Genomic DNA, 16,028 nt, shown 5'->3' on the forward strand with positions numbered 1-16,028 from the left:
TAAGGGCCAAAAGAGTAGTAAAGGAAGTGAGAGAGCAATCCAAAGTCCAAACGTAACCAACGCCACAAGCCGGGATATGGTAAAGGAAGGAAATTGAGGGGAAGAGATAGAGTGACTGAGAGAACAGAGGAAAAAGATGGCAGCCGCGGCTCTTCATGATGTGGTCCGGCTACGACCGCTGCATTCCCTTCAGCAGAGGAAGGATAGAGGACCCAGATTCAGAGGAAACCTCGCTTTCCCTCGGCTTTACAGTAACAAGCCCCCCATTCTTGGTCTTGGTTATGGCAACCGTAGTTTGATCACTTGCTACCGTGACCAATCCCTTGAGTCTGGTGGCAGCGTGTTAGGGTTGAGCGAGATAAAGGAGAAATGCAGTAAGTGGCAATGGAAAGGCCAGTACTTCATCAATTACCTTGTTTCTTCCTCTTCTTCAAATGCAGAAGCCAATCCTCCTCTGCTTCTTGTTCACGGGTTTGGTGCCTCCATTCCTCATTGGCGCAGGTAACCCAAGTGGAAAGATAATGTTTTTCAATTATTTTGATAATGGTAGTATTTCAACTGTTTTAACAATTCTTGTAGGAATATTGGCACATTGGCTCAGGATCACACTGTCTATGCTATTGACCTTCTCGGTTTTGGTGCTTCAGATAAGCCACAGGGTTTCTCATATACCATGGAAGCTTGGGCTCAGGTATGCAACTAAGCAATTAAAAAGTGGGATGATTTTCTGGTATGGGATCAACGTTTTAGTCAAAATTAATCCTTCTAATCTCAATATGATTGTACACAGTTGATATTAGATTTCTTGAATGAAGTTGTTCAGAAGCCTACTGTGTTGATAGGAAACTCTGTTGGAAGTCTTGCGTGTTTGATAGCTGCCTCAGGTAGTTAAAAACTCTTTCTTTTGGAGGATAGAATATCCTGGGCTTGCTTTGTTGTTTATGAAACAATATTAGAAAACCTTTCTAGTTTTTGATGACTGTACTGCCTGGGACAAGACTCTAGTCAAAACCTGGTTCGAGGGCTTGTGCTGTTAAATTGTGCTGGTGGGATGAACAACAAGGCGATTGTTGATGATTGGAGGATCAAGCTCTTGTTACCTTTGCTTTTGTTGTTTGATTTCTTATTGAAGCAAAGAAGAATTGCCACAGCAGTCTTTGAGCGGGCCAAGCAAAGGTATTCTATTCAGTTCAAACATTCCTTCTCTGAAATTCAATTGTAAATGCCTGCCAGGGTATTTATGTGTACTTTTGTTGTTATGTTTAATGCAGAGATAATCTAAGGAATATTTTATTATCTATTTATGGAAATAAAGAATCTGTGGATGATGAACTGGTTGAGGTACAGGTGTACTCCTCTAGCTGTATGTAGTCTATGGTCTGCTATTAACATCAACTTGCTATTGATGTTTTTTACCTGAAAAATGCAGATCATCAATGGACCGGCAAATGATGAAGGCGCTCTTGATGCCTTCGTCTCAATTATAACAGGCCCACCAGGGCCAAACCCTGTGCAATTGATGCCGAGAATTAAGTTACCTGTCCTAGTTTTATGGGGTGATCAAGATCCTTTCACCCCTCTTGATGGGCCGGTAGGTAAGTACTTCTCTTCCTTGCCTTCACAATCGTCAAATGTGAGCCTTTTCGTGTTGGAAGGAGTAGGGCATTGCCCCCATGATGATAAACCTGACCTAGTTCATGAGAAGTTGCTTCCTTGGTTGGCTCAACTAACTGCCTCATGAAAGTCATTGCTTTTCCGAGAAACAGGTGGGCTTTTTGCATTAGATTTTTTAGAGCATGCATGCTATCCCTCGTAAAATGATCCAAGGAATATACAAATGATATGCCATGTACTCATGTTGTATTCAATCTTGTATATATTAGTAGTTTCATTCAATCATTCGAGTCTTTTCAGAAAGACGCAAAAGGTAAATGAAGCAAGCCATGCACTTTTCTGTACAAATGAGTGTTGCTTTTCCTCTTTTCCGGTCTTCCATTTGTGCTGGATATAGTTCTGCGTTGAATTGTTATTGTTGATTGCATGATGTACAACAGCACGCGTACATATGGTTATGAATTTCAATGATTAGATTAAAAATTTTTCCATCTTCTGTACCAAACACAACGTAAAATGTAATTATGTAAGACGTGTTTTGTTGTATGACAGTGAGATTAAATGGAAAATAGTATCATTCTTATAAAAAATGAATGAACATAGAATAAATTTGATTGATTTTTCATTTTTCATAATTGAAAAAATATAACTATTATATAAGAAAGGGAAATTCTATTTGCAACTTTTTTTTTTTTTCAACCAAATGCTAATTGCAACCAAATTTTAAACACATTTTAAAAAATTTACTAATACAACCAATCGAATAATATCAACATTTAAATTTATAATTTTTTTAAAAAATAAATATACGGAATGTTTTTAACCTTTTTGAAAATGTATATTCGAAAATGCTAAAACGTTTTGGAAATACAAATCCTCTAAATTAAAAACTTTCTTAACATGCATTTTTGTATGCCAAATAAATAATACTTACAAATGTGTATTTTCAAAAATTATTTATATATACGAAATTTTGTTTTCGTAAATTACCAAGTACCTGGAAATACATATTTGGAATTTGCAATTTTTTTTTTTTGAAATTACAAAAAGATTAAGTGTGTGGTTCGATGATTCAAAAGTAATTTAAGCAAAGATAATTATATAATTTTTTTTAAGAATAATTTTGTCATAAAAATTTTAATTTTTTGGTTGCAAAATGCAAACAGATGGGTATTTTCCTATTAGAAAATTTAAACACAAAATTACCCCTTTTAATACAAAAAACCTAATAAATCTTTTTTTTAAAAAAAATTAATTTTACGAAAATCACAATGCAAAATGACAGGATTTCATTGAGAAATTTTCGTGGACAAATAAAAAAAAAAAAAAAAAACCTTAGGCTCCGGTCCATTGGGCCCAAAGGAAAAAAGGGTCGAAGAAAATGAGATATAGCGAGGAAGATGAGGATTGAGATGGCCCACTAACTCATCTCTTCCTTTGGCTCCTCTCCAATTGAGCGTTACTCGTCACAGAGGGTTTCGATTCTCTATTTATTATCTTTTCATTTTTTTTTTTTTTGAAATTTCTTCACTTCCGCAAAAAAGAAGGCAACTCTCAAAGCAAGGTTTCATTATAATTTCTCATCAAAATTTATTTTAAATACTCATTTCTAACACTTTGTTTTTCAATCCTTTAATTCAGCTATTCCCCCATGGCTTCCAATTTGCAGAAGGAATCCACTGCAGCTGGTGAGTTTAATCTCAGATTCGCTTTCTTTGTTCTTTTTCTTTTAAATTGGATTGGGATTTGTTCTGAGATCTATCCGAGCTCCGTCTGGTTAAATGAATTTACTCTTTCAGCTTATTCTAATTATTCCCTTTTACTACTAAGTTTAGGTATTGAATTGATCTGATTTTCGAATCCCAAAAAAAAGCTATCTTTCCTAGGTATTGTCAATAATATCTTGTAATGTATTCCTTTTTACTACTTAAATTAGGTATTGTTTAGGGATTTTATTTGCTAGGGATTAATTAATTTCGTTTTGTTGGAGTTTAACGATGATGGATTCCTATAGGACTTGGTTTGAGAAAGTATAGTAAACTGATAAGTTGGTTGTTCTTCATGTTTCCCTTGTCTTTGTTAGATGAGAAATCGACTTTGACAATGGAGAACAAAAGTCCGAAACCAGAAACATCCACCACTGAGAACAAAACTTCGAAACCAGAAACTTCCACTGGGGTGTCACAACCAGCACAGGCTGGAGCTTCCCCTGCCCCAATGCCTGGACTTGGGTTTGCTCCACCCAATCCGTTTGATTTCTCAGCCATGAGTGGCCTTCTTAATGTAAGCTTTTCTCCTTTTTATTTTAATTCATCTTTGCATTATTGTGAATCGTTTCTTTGAATGAAAAACCCAATAGTCTTTAAGTTATTGATTTGATCACCATTTGATAAGTTACTGATTTGTTTACCTTTTGATCATCTTAGCTCATCTTTTACTATGCATCCTTGCTAATGCTGCAGTAGTAGAACATCTTAAGGTTTACGGTTAATCTCATCGATAGACTGTTTTCAGAAGTGTAATTAAGGGCTGGGAACTTATAGAATAGAACAGTGTCCATTGATGATTTTTGAAGCTTAGATAAAGAGTGTAAATTTGTCTGTAGTTGCTGTTATACAAGGGATATTAAAATTTGTTGGATCTGGATTATGGGACTCAATGCAACATATCCAGAATGGGGTGTCAAGTAGAGGTGGCAAACGGCAGCTTAAGGTTGAGTCATTTTGGATTTGAGTTATTTTGCATCGTTTTGGGTTTGGGTCGTTTTTAATCGGGTTTTCTTGAGTTCGGGTTAGAACAAAATAGGTAATAAATTTGTAATAAAAAAAGTCATTAATTTAAAATTTTAGTATTAAGTTTGGATTATTATGGCATTGGGTTGGATCAGTCTCAGGTTCAGGTTGTTTTGAGTTCAAGTCTTTGACTTTTTGGCTGATTCGAGATTGGGCATGTTCTGAAGTTTGTTATTCTTGTAACTGATTTGAGATTGATATTAATCTCATATTTCTTTTTTTTTTTCCCAATTTTGAGGCCCTAACAGCTTTGTCTTTTAAGTCTAGACACATTCTAATTTATGGCTTATGGATGTTAACCATCTTGGTTTCTTAGGATCCAAGCATCAAGGAACTAGCTGAGCAGATAGCAAAAGATCCTTCATTTAACCAAATGGCTGAGCAGCTTACTAAAACGTTTCAAGGTGCAGCGATTGAAGAGAGTATGCCGCAGTTTGATGCACAACAGTACTATTCAACTATGCAACAGGTTATGCAGAATCCTCAGTTTGTGACCATGGCTGAGCGCCTTGGTAATGCATTAATGCAGGTATATGTGTGCTCAGGTGTCAGTTTAAGTGGTTGCATGATTCTTTTAGTCTTACGCTTGTATTACATTACATGAAAATTACTTCTGGTACATGACATTTTAGGTTCGTCTTTCTTCAGGATCCAGCTATGTCTAGCATGCTTGACGGTTTGACTAATCCACAACAGAAAGAGCAGATTGAGGAAAGGATGGCACGTATCAAAGAAGATCCATCATTGAAACATATTCTAGAAGAAATAGAGACTGGAGGTCCCACAACAATGATGAGGTGGGTGATCAAAATAATAGGAGAGTATGAGCATCATAAATACATAAGCTTGTGAGCATAACATTTTCTTCTTTAGAATGTGTGTAGGATGTGTGCATTCAACTATTTCTTCAGTAAATTAATAAAGAAAAGGTTTCTGGTCTAGGTACTGGAATGATAAAGACGTTCTGCAGAAGTTGGGTGAAGCAATGGGTCTTCCAGTTTCAGGAGATGCAGCCACTTCTGCTGGTAACCCTGCAGCAGATGAAGTAGATGAAGATTATGAAGTAGGAAATGAGGATGAGCCAATTGTACATCATTGTGCTAGTGTTGGTGATGTTGAGGTATGGGAGAATGAATGTTTGTACTTATGTTCTTCCCCTTCCAGATATAATCTAGAAAATCTTGACTGTATTCATGATTTAGGGTCTGAAAACTGCACTGGCCTCTGGTGCTGACAAGGATGAAGAAGATTCTGAGGGAAGGACAGCATTGCATTTTGCATGTGGATATGGTGAGGTATAATAATTTTATATCGGGATGTCTTTTCCCTCCTCTCTCTCTCTCTCTCTCTCTCTCTCCCTCCCTCCCAGATAGTTTTAATGAATAATTGTCTACAAATGTGCAGTACCAGTCTCTAGTGTCTTTGTATCATAAATAATTATTGCAGTCCTTAATGCACTAAGGACCTAATAGCCTTATTGGTGTTACTTTTAGGATAGACAGTCTACTTAATAGACTGTCAAAAGCAGTTTGGGACGGTAGGACTTGGACCCTTAAGGCATCCTTTTGCTTGTAGCATCTCATCTTGTGACCTTTGCAGTGGGGAAAAAGTTTATATATATCTAGACAAAATCAATCAGGCTTTGCTCTTTTTTTTAATGAATTATTATTATTATTATTAGTGTATCCTGGAATCTGTCAGCTACTAACTTGGGCTTGATTCTTGGTTTAATGGTTCTTTTTGCCATCTATATCGAGAATCTCTTTAATAAATGATAAATTTATTTTTGAGATACATTGATTGTACCAAATTTGGACAGGGAAGTGCATAGCAAAAGAACAAAAAAGAAATAGATATAGTCTAGCAGTTTACATGATTTTATAGGAGATTAGATTATTGGGTTATCGGGCTAGTTTTAGGTTATGTTTCTTCAGTTTTGGGAATTTCCTTGCAAACGGATGGGTTTGATATCGTGTTTATTATCCGGGGGTAAAGCAGATAAAGTTTCGATTTTATTTTAGGTGAAATGCGTTCAAATCCTTCTTGAAGCTGGAGCAACCGTGGATGCTTTGGACAAGAATAAGAATACTGCACTTCATTATGCAGCTGGTTATGGAAGGAAAGACTGTGTGGCCCTTCTACTGGAGAATGGCGCAGCTGTGTAAGTAAACAAAATGTCGGCTAACTATTGATGCTGACCTCTTATGATTATATTGATATTTTTCTTAAATGTAATTTCTTCTTTCTTACTGCAGCACTCTCCAAAACATGGATGGCAAGACTCCCATCGATGTCGCCAAGCTCAACAATCAGAATGATGTACTAAAGTTGCTGGAGAAGGATGCCTTCCTGTGAGTTGGGAGGGGGCAATGGCACCTGTATGTTTGGGTCTAGCATGTTATATAGGCAGTCACTATTGTATGAGACAAATTTGCTTTTGATCAGTATGGGGTTGTGATCACTACCCGACTCGTTGTCTATGCTGTCTGGTTGCTACATTTTGGAAATTTTTTTTTTTTAAATTAGTATTTCAAATTTATTTCCTGAAATAGTTTCAATGTGGGGAATGGACCATGTGGACCACACACCAACATGTCCACATGTTCATTTAATCAAGATTGAAGGCTTGTATAATGAAAAAGAACCTTTTTATTTTGTTTGTTTTTGTTAATCAAAGTAAAGAAAAGCATTGAAGGTTCAACTTTGGATGACAAGTTGGTATTCACCAGCTTTTTGGTTTAGGAATGAAGTGCGTATCAAGTGAGGAGTCGGAATTTGTTAACGTGTGCAATTTAGCTATGTAGCAAAGGAGGAAAGCAGCTGGCGACATATGCGTGAATAACATGCTGTCTGCTAGGAGAGCCAAGAGAACAAGAAAAAATATATTAAAGCAGAAAACCACGAGAAAAATTGTAAAAAAAAAAAAAAAAAAGGTCAATCCAATCATTTTTGTCTCTTTACTTTTAATTAATAATAATAACATCATAATAGTATAACCCGTCGCAGGACTTGAAGTTGGACTTGCTGACCTGGCCTGGCCGGTCCCCTTCCCTCCCCTGTATTATCTCTATTATATCTCTTGGTATTTGATACTATATATTTTTATACTGTTGATACTTAAAAATAAAAATTTATAATTAAATAAATTAAATACTTAAATTTGGTTTTCATAAATTTAATTATTTCATGAATCATCAATGCTGTAATAGTCAACATTTACGTGATTTAATTAATAATAAAGCATAAAAATGTCACCTTAAATTATTCGTCAACGTATAAATCTCAAGAAAAACAAATTAAAAAAAAAAAAAGTCAAAGGGAGAAGAGGAAAAAAGCAGAAGCAGAGAGGAAAAAGAGTAAGCCGCCAATTTGCATAGTCCGGAACATATCCACGTCAGCCTTTGCTTTTTCCTCGCATCTCTTTCTTTTCTTTTCATCCTCCCTTGTCTCACCGCCTCCTTTTTCTCTTATTTTATATTTTGAATTTTTTGTTTTTTATTTTTAATTTCAAAGTTCTCTAAAAAGAAATTTGATTTTAATTTTTTTATTTCAAATTGAAAATTAAAAAGAAAACATATATATTTTTTACTTGAACTCACAAATAACGTTTTGTTTACTAACAAAGGTATTAATCCCGTAAGTTATTTTATTTTTTCACTAAATTTAAATTTAAATATTTAATTGTAAATTTCTATTCATTAAATATTAATTTTAAAAATGTTATATTTTAAATATCACAAACGGATTTAACGTTTCCTATTAAGGGATTATTACGGCCGTTATTTTTATATAGTAGATTTTTCTTTTCTTTTCTTGTATCAGCTGGGTTCTGGCCTGATTAGCATCTGTGGGGAGAGAGCTGGAGAGTGCACAGTGGAGTTTCAGATCTGTCTTCGAGTCAAACAAAGCGCCAACATCAGTTTCAATTGAGACATGGGGACAGAGAAGAAACAGTCATCAGCCGTATCAGATGTGGGAGCTTGGGCTATGAACGTTGTCAGCTCTGTTGGCATTATCATGGTCAACAAGCAGCTCATGTCCCCTAGCGGTTATGCCTTCGTCTTTGGTCAGTTTCTCTTCTCCTTCAACCTTCTCTTTTTCTACCTGATTGTTCCTACACTTTTTAAGTCCTGCCTTTGTTAATCTCAGATCTGGAAACTTACACTTTCTCAACCTCAATCTCCCTTCTTGTCGCCAGTCACTGCATGTCCCTTTTCTTTTTTTAATCTCTGGCAGATCCCCTGAATGTTATATCATTATCTTCACTCAATTTCTCAAAATTTTGATTTGCTGATTCTTATGCCTGAATGGGATTCTGGGCAAAAATGGATTCTTTCCTCACAGATGTCTTGTTTCCCGGGGAAGAAAAAAGAAGAAGAAACTCAATTCACTAAAGCTTAATTTTGCATTACAAAGTTCTTGAAATGCAAATTACATTAGATAGACTCCATTGATCCCTTTTTCCTTAATTTTCTTTCATTTTTCAGCGCCGCTTTGCTTTAACTTGGACCATGAATTCTGGAACTGTAAATGCTGATCTTATCCTGAAAGGCTTAGTTATAATGCATATCATTTCAACTTTTAAGGATCTTTTCTTAGGACATAAGAGTACTTGCTGCCCTCTAAACGGAGCTGCCAGTTAGAACTATGAAATCTCCGATGGTTTTGTTTTGGCTGCAAGAAAAGATGTATTATTACTAATGCAAAAATAATTTAGTTCTGCAACATCAACACAAAGCACAGACACACCTCGGAATCTCTAAAACATCCCATTTAAGGGGAGCGGGAAATCCATCTCTGATCAAAACAAAAACCAGAGAGGATGGTGGCTGTCCATACAAGCTGAATCAACACTAACTTCACACCTTTCCATCTATCATTTCTTACCACTACCCCGAACCTTGCTTTCCTTGATTCTGGCAGAAAGCACCATCAACATTAACTTTCTATGATCCTTCACCTGGACAATTCCACACCTCTGGAACCCCTTGATCCTGTTTGATCCCCTTTCGTTGCCTGCATCTGCATCTAGATTATACTGTGCACCTTTTCTTTCTCTATTTTTAAGCCATAACTGCCTCCGTCCACACCACCTAGTTCACCCATATGTTAAGTGCATGTGCTCAACTGTTTCTTCTTCCTACTAGCAAACCAAACAGGTAGGATTATCTGTACACTTCCTTTTCCATAGATTTCTCTTTGTGGGAATAGCATTGAAAGTACTCTCGAAGAAATACCTTGATCTTGCTAGGCACGTTCAGACTCCAAATCTCTTTCCATACTTTGCTGAGTAGGTTGTCTGTTGTTAACATGCTCCATCTCCTTATGACTGTCTATCCAGATCTTACTGTGCATGCCCTTCATCAGTATGAGGCCGCACCATTTTATCAGAACCACTTTGATTACTGATAGGAATCTCTAGTATTGCTTGCTTGTCTTCAGTAATAGCGATCTACCATGTTTGAAGCAATATTTTTTCAGTAACTCTTGGACAACCAAGTCCATGCTTCTGCTTGTAATCCTCTTTAGTTTGTTCCCTTAACTTCAAAAGTTTTGAAAGTTTGATGGGATGATGAGTTGAGATGACTATTAACTTTCCAGAATCTCGATAATCTCTTTCTATTCAACCTCAAAGTTCAATTTAATCTTTGACAATGAAATTAATAGATATGCTTCATCCAAATTTATCAAATCTGAGACAGGCACTGTTTATTTTCTGGTATTGGATTTTTTTTTTAACATTTCATAGTAGTTTGGCCATCTGGACTGGTGTTGCCAAGTGTTGGCCAGCAGTCACACTGGAATGCAGTAGATTTAAGTCCTTTGGTCTCTCTCTCTCTCTCTGTGCGTGTGTGTAAATCTAAAAAAATTTCCTGCTTTTGCAGCAACAACTTTAACTGGGTTCCACTTCTCTATGACTGCCTTAGTCGGTTTGGTGTCTAATGCCACTAGTTACTCAACAAGAAAAAAGGTTCCTTTGTGGGAGCTTCTTTGGTTCTCAATCTTTGCCAATACTTCAATCACCGGGATGAACCTAAGCCTCATGCTGAATTCAGTTGGATTTTACCAGGTAAGTGACCACTAGTAAATGCTATAGCAAAAATAAAAAAGATCAATAGTAAGTTTCTTTCCTAATTACACAATATATATATATATATATATTTATTTATTCCAGTTCAGATCTTCGTCATGATCATTGTGATTTAGATTTCAAAGCTAATACTGACGTTTACCATTATGATACAGATTTCAAAGCTAAGTATGATTCCAGTTGTTTGTGTGATGGAATGGATTCTCCACGGTAAACACTACTCAAGCAAAGTCAAGATTGCAGTCATCGTGGTGGTGGTTGGTGTCGGTGTTTGTACAGTTACTGATGTAAAAGTTAACGCACAAGGATTTGTTTGTGCCTGTGTCGCTGTCCTGTCCACCTCCTTGCAACAAATTGTAAGCATTTCTTATTCTACATGTTTTTTTGTTCCGCTTGAAAGCATTTATCATTTATCCATTCAATCGACTTCTGATTACGGTGCAGAGCCTTCAAACCATTATAGCAGTTTATATCTAATAAATGCTGATATTTTGAAACCATTTTTTTCATTTTAGGCACCGTTTTATAACCTGAAAATAACTTCTAGAAGTAAAATATTTTTCATGAAATTTTTTTTTTGTAAAAAACAATATTTTCTACCGTTTGAAGAATTTTATGAAAAATATTTTCTGCTGTTGGGATGACAGTAACCAAAAATATTTTCCACCAGCATTCATGAAATTTTTTTTAATGATTTTAGCACTTTTCATAAATATTTCATATTTTAATCATAATCTTTTATCAAAGTTTTTCATGATTTTATCAAAAACAAATCCATCAACTCAAAACTCAACCATATGCATATTCATAAAAATTTAAGAAAAAACTCATACAAATTCATATCAATTCATGATACCTACTTCAAATTGATTAAAACCCAATCAAAATCGTTAGATTTGAAGGCTTTTTACTTGTGGGTAGTGGACTTTAGCTAAAGACTTTTGTGGTTTTTTTATTTTTGAAGTACGAAAATTATTTGTGAACAATTAAAGAAAGATTAAAAAACAAAACAAAAGGATGGAGAATTATGGAGATCTTTGAGTTTTTATGGTGGTTGTGAAAAAAAAATAAAAACCTAAAGTATATGGAAGAATTCAAGGAAAAGAGATAAAAATTTGGAGATGCTTATGGGTTTTTTTTGAACGACATGAAGGAAAAATAAAATTTTGAAGCTGAGACAAAGCTTTGGCCAAAAAAAAAAAAAGAAAAGCTGAAACATCTAAGAATCCTTTAATGCTTGATGTCCCACGAACAAAATAGAAGATAGAAAGCAAAGGAAATGGAAGAACAAAAAAGGTGAAGAATATGGTGACTTGTGATTGTGAAAGAGTTAAAAGTTTGAGAGACAGTGGTGGGTTTGTCAGGGGAAACTTTTGGAAATTGTCTTCCGTTACAGACGAGCGGAACACAATTTCCGCATGTTCTGTTTTAATTTTTTGTTGACTTGAAAGTATTTTCTGTTGGCCATAATATTTTTGCCACTCCAAACATAGGAAAACACGAAAAATAACTTGGAAAATCATTGTCATGACTACCTAACGGAGCCTTGGTTTGGTTATTTAAAACATGAGCCACGTCTCATCTACTGTTCTTCAAACTTGTCTATTTCCTGCCATGGCCTGTAGTGATCTAGATTCTTGAGGATCTTTCGTATGATTAATGAATAGAGTTGTTTAAATTAAGATCATCATGGCTACAAAATCTTAACAATAAGAAGATGAGTTACCTTTCTGTATATGCAAAGGATAAAAAATTATTTCTAATTGAAGTAAATTATGATCATTTGTACACGATATCAGTTAACTGATTGTGTTAGAACGAAGGCTATGGCTTGAATAATAAGTGTCCAACTTCCATGGCACTAGTTTATCTTTATCAAATTGTTATTTAGTTGGTTTTTATTCTTTTAGGCTTTGTCAGGATTATATATTTTTGTTTCTATCCTGAGTTTTGGTTTTAGATAGGGAGTAGAGATGATAATGGGTAAAGATAAATTTTTGTTCGTCTTAAATCTGATCCGATTTTATATTTATAATAACTAAACTTAATTTGAAAAAGATTTTTTTTTATTTTTTATATCAAATCGGATCTGATCTGATAAATTTTTTATATTTAACTTAACATTGTATAAAATCATATTCGATTTGATTTGAAATTAATAAAATATTATTTTAAAATATAAATATAAAATTAAATAAATAATTATAAAATAAATCGAACAAATTTACTTAAAATTTTTTTTTTTTTTATTATATGATCCAACTCAATTTAAAAGCTAATTTTAAAAAAAATAAATCAATCTTATGGGTCAGGTCGAAGCCGTTAGACACGGGTTAAGCTGTCATTTTTAGTAGGAAGTGAAGTCAATAAGTACATATATTTGAAATCGAATTGTAATAAAGTCCCGAACTTTTCCCTTAGAAAACTCTTACACTTTCTCCCATCTGTTGCATATCAAACTATCATTTTTCTTTCAAGCCGCATGTTTTAGTAATCAATTTCTAATTCTTTTCTAAATAACAATAACAACAATAAACTAGGCTTTATTTTCTATAACTCTCGGATTAATTATATGAAATACTAAAAAAAAAATTATATTAAATCATAATTTTAAAATTTTTTATGTCGCTCATTTTTATAAAAAATAATATTTTTATTAATTTTTTTAACTCTCATATTATTTTTTATTACTTGTATTTATATCTTTCATGATTTATTTTTAGAAGTTTTGGTCTTTCAAAAATTTAAAAGCACATTTCTCTTAATTAGTATACAGATAAATCTATGTTTTACATGTTCAAATCATCTCGAATGACTTTCTCTTATATTTTTTTCAATTCAAAATATTTTTAATTTTTCTAAAATCTTTTAATTTATGATTTTGTCTCTTCTACCTTTAATTTACTCATATTCATTTAAGCATCCTTATTTCAATTAAGCTTATTTTCTTCTCATGTTATCTCTGATTCTTTTCTACCCATTGATCAATCATATTCTTGTGGCTAGTCAATTGGCTCTTTACAGGAGAAGTACTCGATAGGCTCTTTTGAATTGCTTAGTCAAACAGCTCCAATCCAAGCTCTATCTCTTTTGTTGCTTGGTCCATTCGTTGATTACTACCTCACTGGCAAATTACTGGCAAGTTACAAGCTCTCCTCAGCTGCATTTGTAAGTACTTCTTCTCTCTTCAAAGCAAGGCAGCCATTTTCACACATTTATATATACTTTATCGTACCAATACTTACGCGGAAAATACTGATGTGGCGATGAATTGGGTGATTGGGAAAAATGTGCAGTTTTTCATACTACTCTCGTGTTCCTTAGCAGTATTCTGCAATATAAGCCAGTATCTGTGCATCGGACGATTCTCAGCGACTTCTTTCCAGGTTCTAGGCCACATGAAAACCGTTTGTGTTTTGATATTGGGATGGCTACTCTTTGATTCAGAGCTGACACTGAAAAATATACTTGGGATGGCCCTTGCTGTCCTTGGCATGGTAATCTACAGTTGGGCAGTTGAGGCTGACAAGCAATCTGATTCCAAGGCTATACCAAACCTGGAAGATGCTTCAGAAGAAGATGTTGAACTATTGAAGCAGCAAATGGACGGGTCTTCTTCACTCAAGGATGTTGAGCTTGGTAAATCTCAAGCATAGATTTGTGCTTTTTTTTGCTAAAAATATTTATTTGTTCAATGTTCTAAGCGGTGGGCAGCGGCTGTACAAAATGTTAAATTTATTGTTTTATTAAAATTGTTTTTCCATACATTCTCGATTTTTTTATTGTAGTAAATTCATTTCAGTATAAGATATTTTCTAATGAAAAATACTTATTGCCTCTAACAATTTTTTCTCACAATTTATTTCATATTAGTGGGATGATAAATTTTAATTAATTCATTTAATCTAATGAAAAACTCACCTATAATTTATCCACTAATTATGCACTGTGTCAAATAATATAAATAATTGTGATGAAAAGTTATGAGACTAAGTAAAATAATTACTAGTTTACTGTACAATTTAAGGTTTAAAACCAAGTCTAAATTATTTCCCAATAGTAATAATTGATACATGTACTCTTTTCATATTTTTATAAAATGATTGTGGATAAAATAAAAAAAAAAATCATAAATCTTGTAAGATGGTGTTAAGAGTATGAAATTTATGTATTTATATTATATCTATTTTGTATCAAATATATATAAATCATAAAATTATTATATTATAAGTAATGTTAATATATAAAATATAAAATATAAAATATATATTTTAATTTTTATCAAAATTTAAAAACACACCATTTTTTTTTATTGTTTTCCATGTCTTAGGTATAAAATATAAGGTGAAAAGTTAGAAGAATAACATAAACTAGAGAATACGATTACTAGTTAGTTGTTATGTGTAAAATATATAGATAGTCTTTTAATTTTATGAGTCTTTTTAAGATAATCAATTAAGTATTAATTTTTTTAATTTAATTATTTAAGTTTGAATAAATGTTTTTTTTGTCACTCAACCTTTAATGATTAATGGTGTGTTGATGTCGCACTGCTACGTTAGTTTTCAGATGTTACGTGAAATTATTGACATGACATTATAAATTTTAAAAAAAAATAAATCAATTTTGATTACTTAACTTTTTAAAATTTTTTATTTTGGTCACTCAATTTTAAAAATTTACAATTAAATCACTAACAAATAATTCCTCAACTTTTATAAAAAAATAAAAATATGTGTTGACATTTTTATTTCATTGAATTAAATTATAAAATTTTATTTATTGTAATTATATGATTTAATTTTAAACAATGGATGAATATTATCCAATACAAAAATTATTAAAATAAATACAAAAATTACTAAAATATCATTACTTCAAATCTTTATGATTCAGTCCATTTGAATAAATTCAAATAAATATTTCATATTTGATAATGTCAAGATTCTAATTATAATAAAAGTTCCTAAATTTAATTTCATGCAATAAAATATTAAAAGAAATATAGATAACATAAATTTATTGTAATTAAAACCTTAACATTAGAAAATATGAAATTTAATAATATTTTGGTCTTCATTGTCAATGACTCATTGTCACTATGAATTTATAATGAGTTGGTCATCAATATTTATGAAATTTAATATAATAAATTATTTTATTATTTATTGTATCAATTGAAATATATTAGGATAACACTAAAATAAAGGCATTGAATTTTATAAAAAAATAAAAATAAACATTCAATATTTTTATTGAATGAAATTAAATTATGAACTTTATTTTATTATAATTATACCATTTAAATTTAAAAAATAGAAGAATATTATTCAGTTATCAAATTGACTAGAATATTATTGTTTCAAATATTTGCCATTTAGTTAATCCAAATAAATTTAAGCAACTATTTTAAATTTTTATAATTTAGTCACCATTGTTCATGAAATTCTTAAATATTTAGATATCACCCTCAACATAACTTTATAACGATCTAATCATCGATGGTTTGTAAAATTTATTCTAATAAATTA

General features: G+C 32.7%; 3 protein-coding genes across 5 annotated transcripts; all 3 read left to right on the plus strand.

Moving 5' to 3' along the window:
• The first annotated feature begins 9 nt into the window (after positions 1–9).
• On the plus strand, positions 10–1,962 carry LOC111294692 (uncharacterized). The gene is made up of 6 exons (XM_022888094.2): positions 10–501; positions 580–691; positions 791–884; positions 999–1,176; positions 1,272–1,341; positions 1,430–1,962. The coding sequence occupies exons 1-6, from the start codon at positions 137–139 to the stop codon at positions 1,739–1,741; spliced, it is 1,131 nt and encodes a 376-aa protein (XP_022743829.1). The 5' UTR covers positions 10–136; the 3' UTR covers positions 1,742–1,962.
• A 1,066-nt stretch (positions 1,963–3,028) lies between these two features.
• Positions 3,029–6,955, plus strand: LOC111294727 (ankyrin repeat domain-containing protein 2B-like). 3 transcript variants are annotated; one of them, XM_022888122.2, is made up of 9 exons: positions 3,029–3,178; positions 3,256–3,302; positions 3,698–3,897; positions 4,723–4,935; positions 5,055–5,203; positions 5,349–5,526; positions 5,609–5,701; positions 6,428–6,567; positions 6,662–6,955. In XM_022888122.2, the coding sequence occupies exons 2-9, from the start codon at positions 3,266–3,268 to the stop codon at positions 6,759–6,761; spliced, it is 1,110 nt and encodes a 369-aa protein (XP_022743857.2). In that variant the 5' UTR covers positions 3,029–3,178; positions 3,256–3,265; the 3' UTR covers positions 6,762–6,955. The 3 variants fall into 3 exon arrangements, with proteins under 3 accessions (XP_022743857.2, XP_022743872.2, XP_022743863.2); XM_022888137.2 differs by having other exon boundaries at positions 3,039–3,089; XM_022888128.2 differs by having other exon boundaries at positions 3,089–3,173.
• Positions 6,956–8,216: 1,261 nt separating this feature from the next.
• On the plus strand, positions 8,217–14,342 carry LOC111294756 (UDP-rhamnose/UDP-galactose transporter 2-like). Its single transcript, XM_022888143.2, has 5 exons — positions 8,217–8,472; positions 10,292–10,476; positions 10,653–10,853; positions 13,504–13,665; positions 13,794–14,342. Exons 1-5 carry the CDS (start codon positions 8,340–8,342, stop codon positions 14,151–14,153), a joined length of 1,041 nt encoding a protein of 346 aa, XP_022743878.1. The 5' UTR covers positions 8,217–8,339; the 3' UTR covers positions 14,154–14,342.
• Positions 14,343–16,028: the final 1,686 nt, after the last annotated feature.

This window comes from Durio zibethinus, chromosome 16 (genome assembly GCF_047325235.1).
Source record: "Durio zibethinus cultivar Kanyao isolate XHJ-2024 chromosome 16, ASM4732523v1, whole genome shotgun sequence".
NCBI classification, from domain to species: domain Eukaryota; kingdom Viridiplantae; phylum Streptophyta; class Magnoliopsida; order Malvales; family Malvaceae; genus Durio; species Durio zibethinus.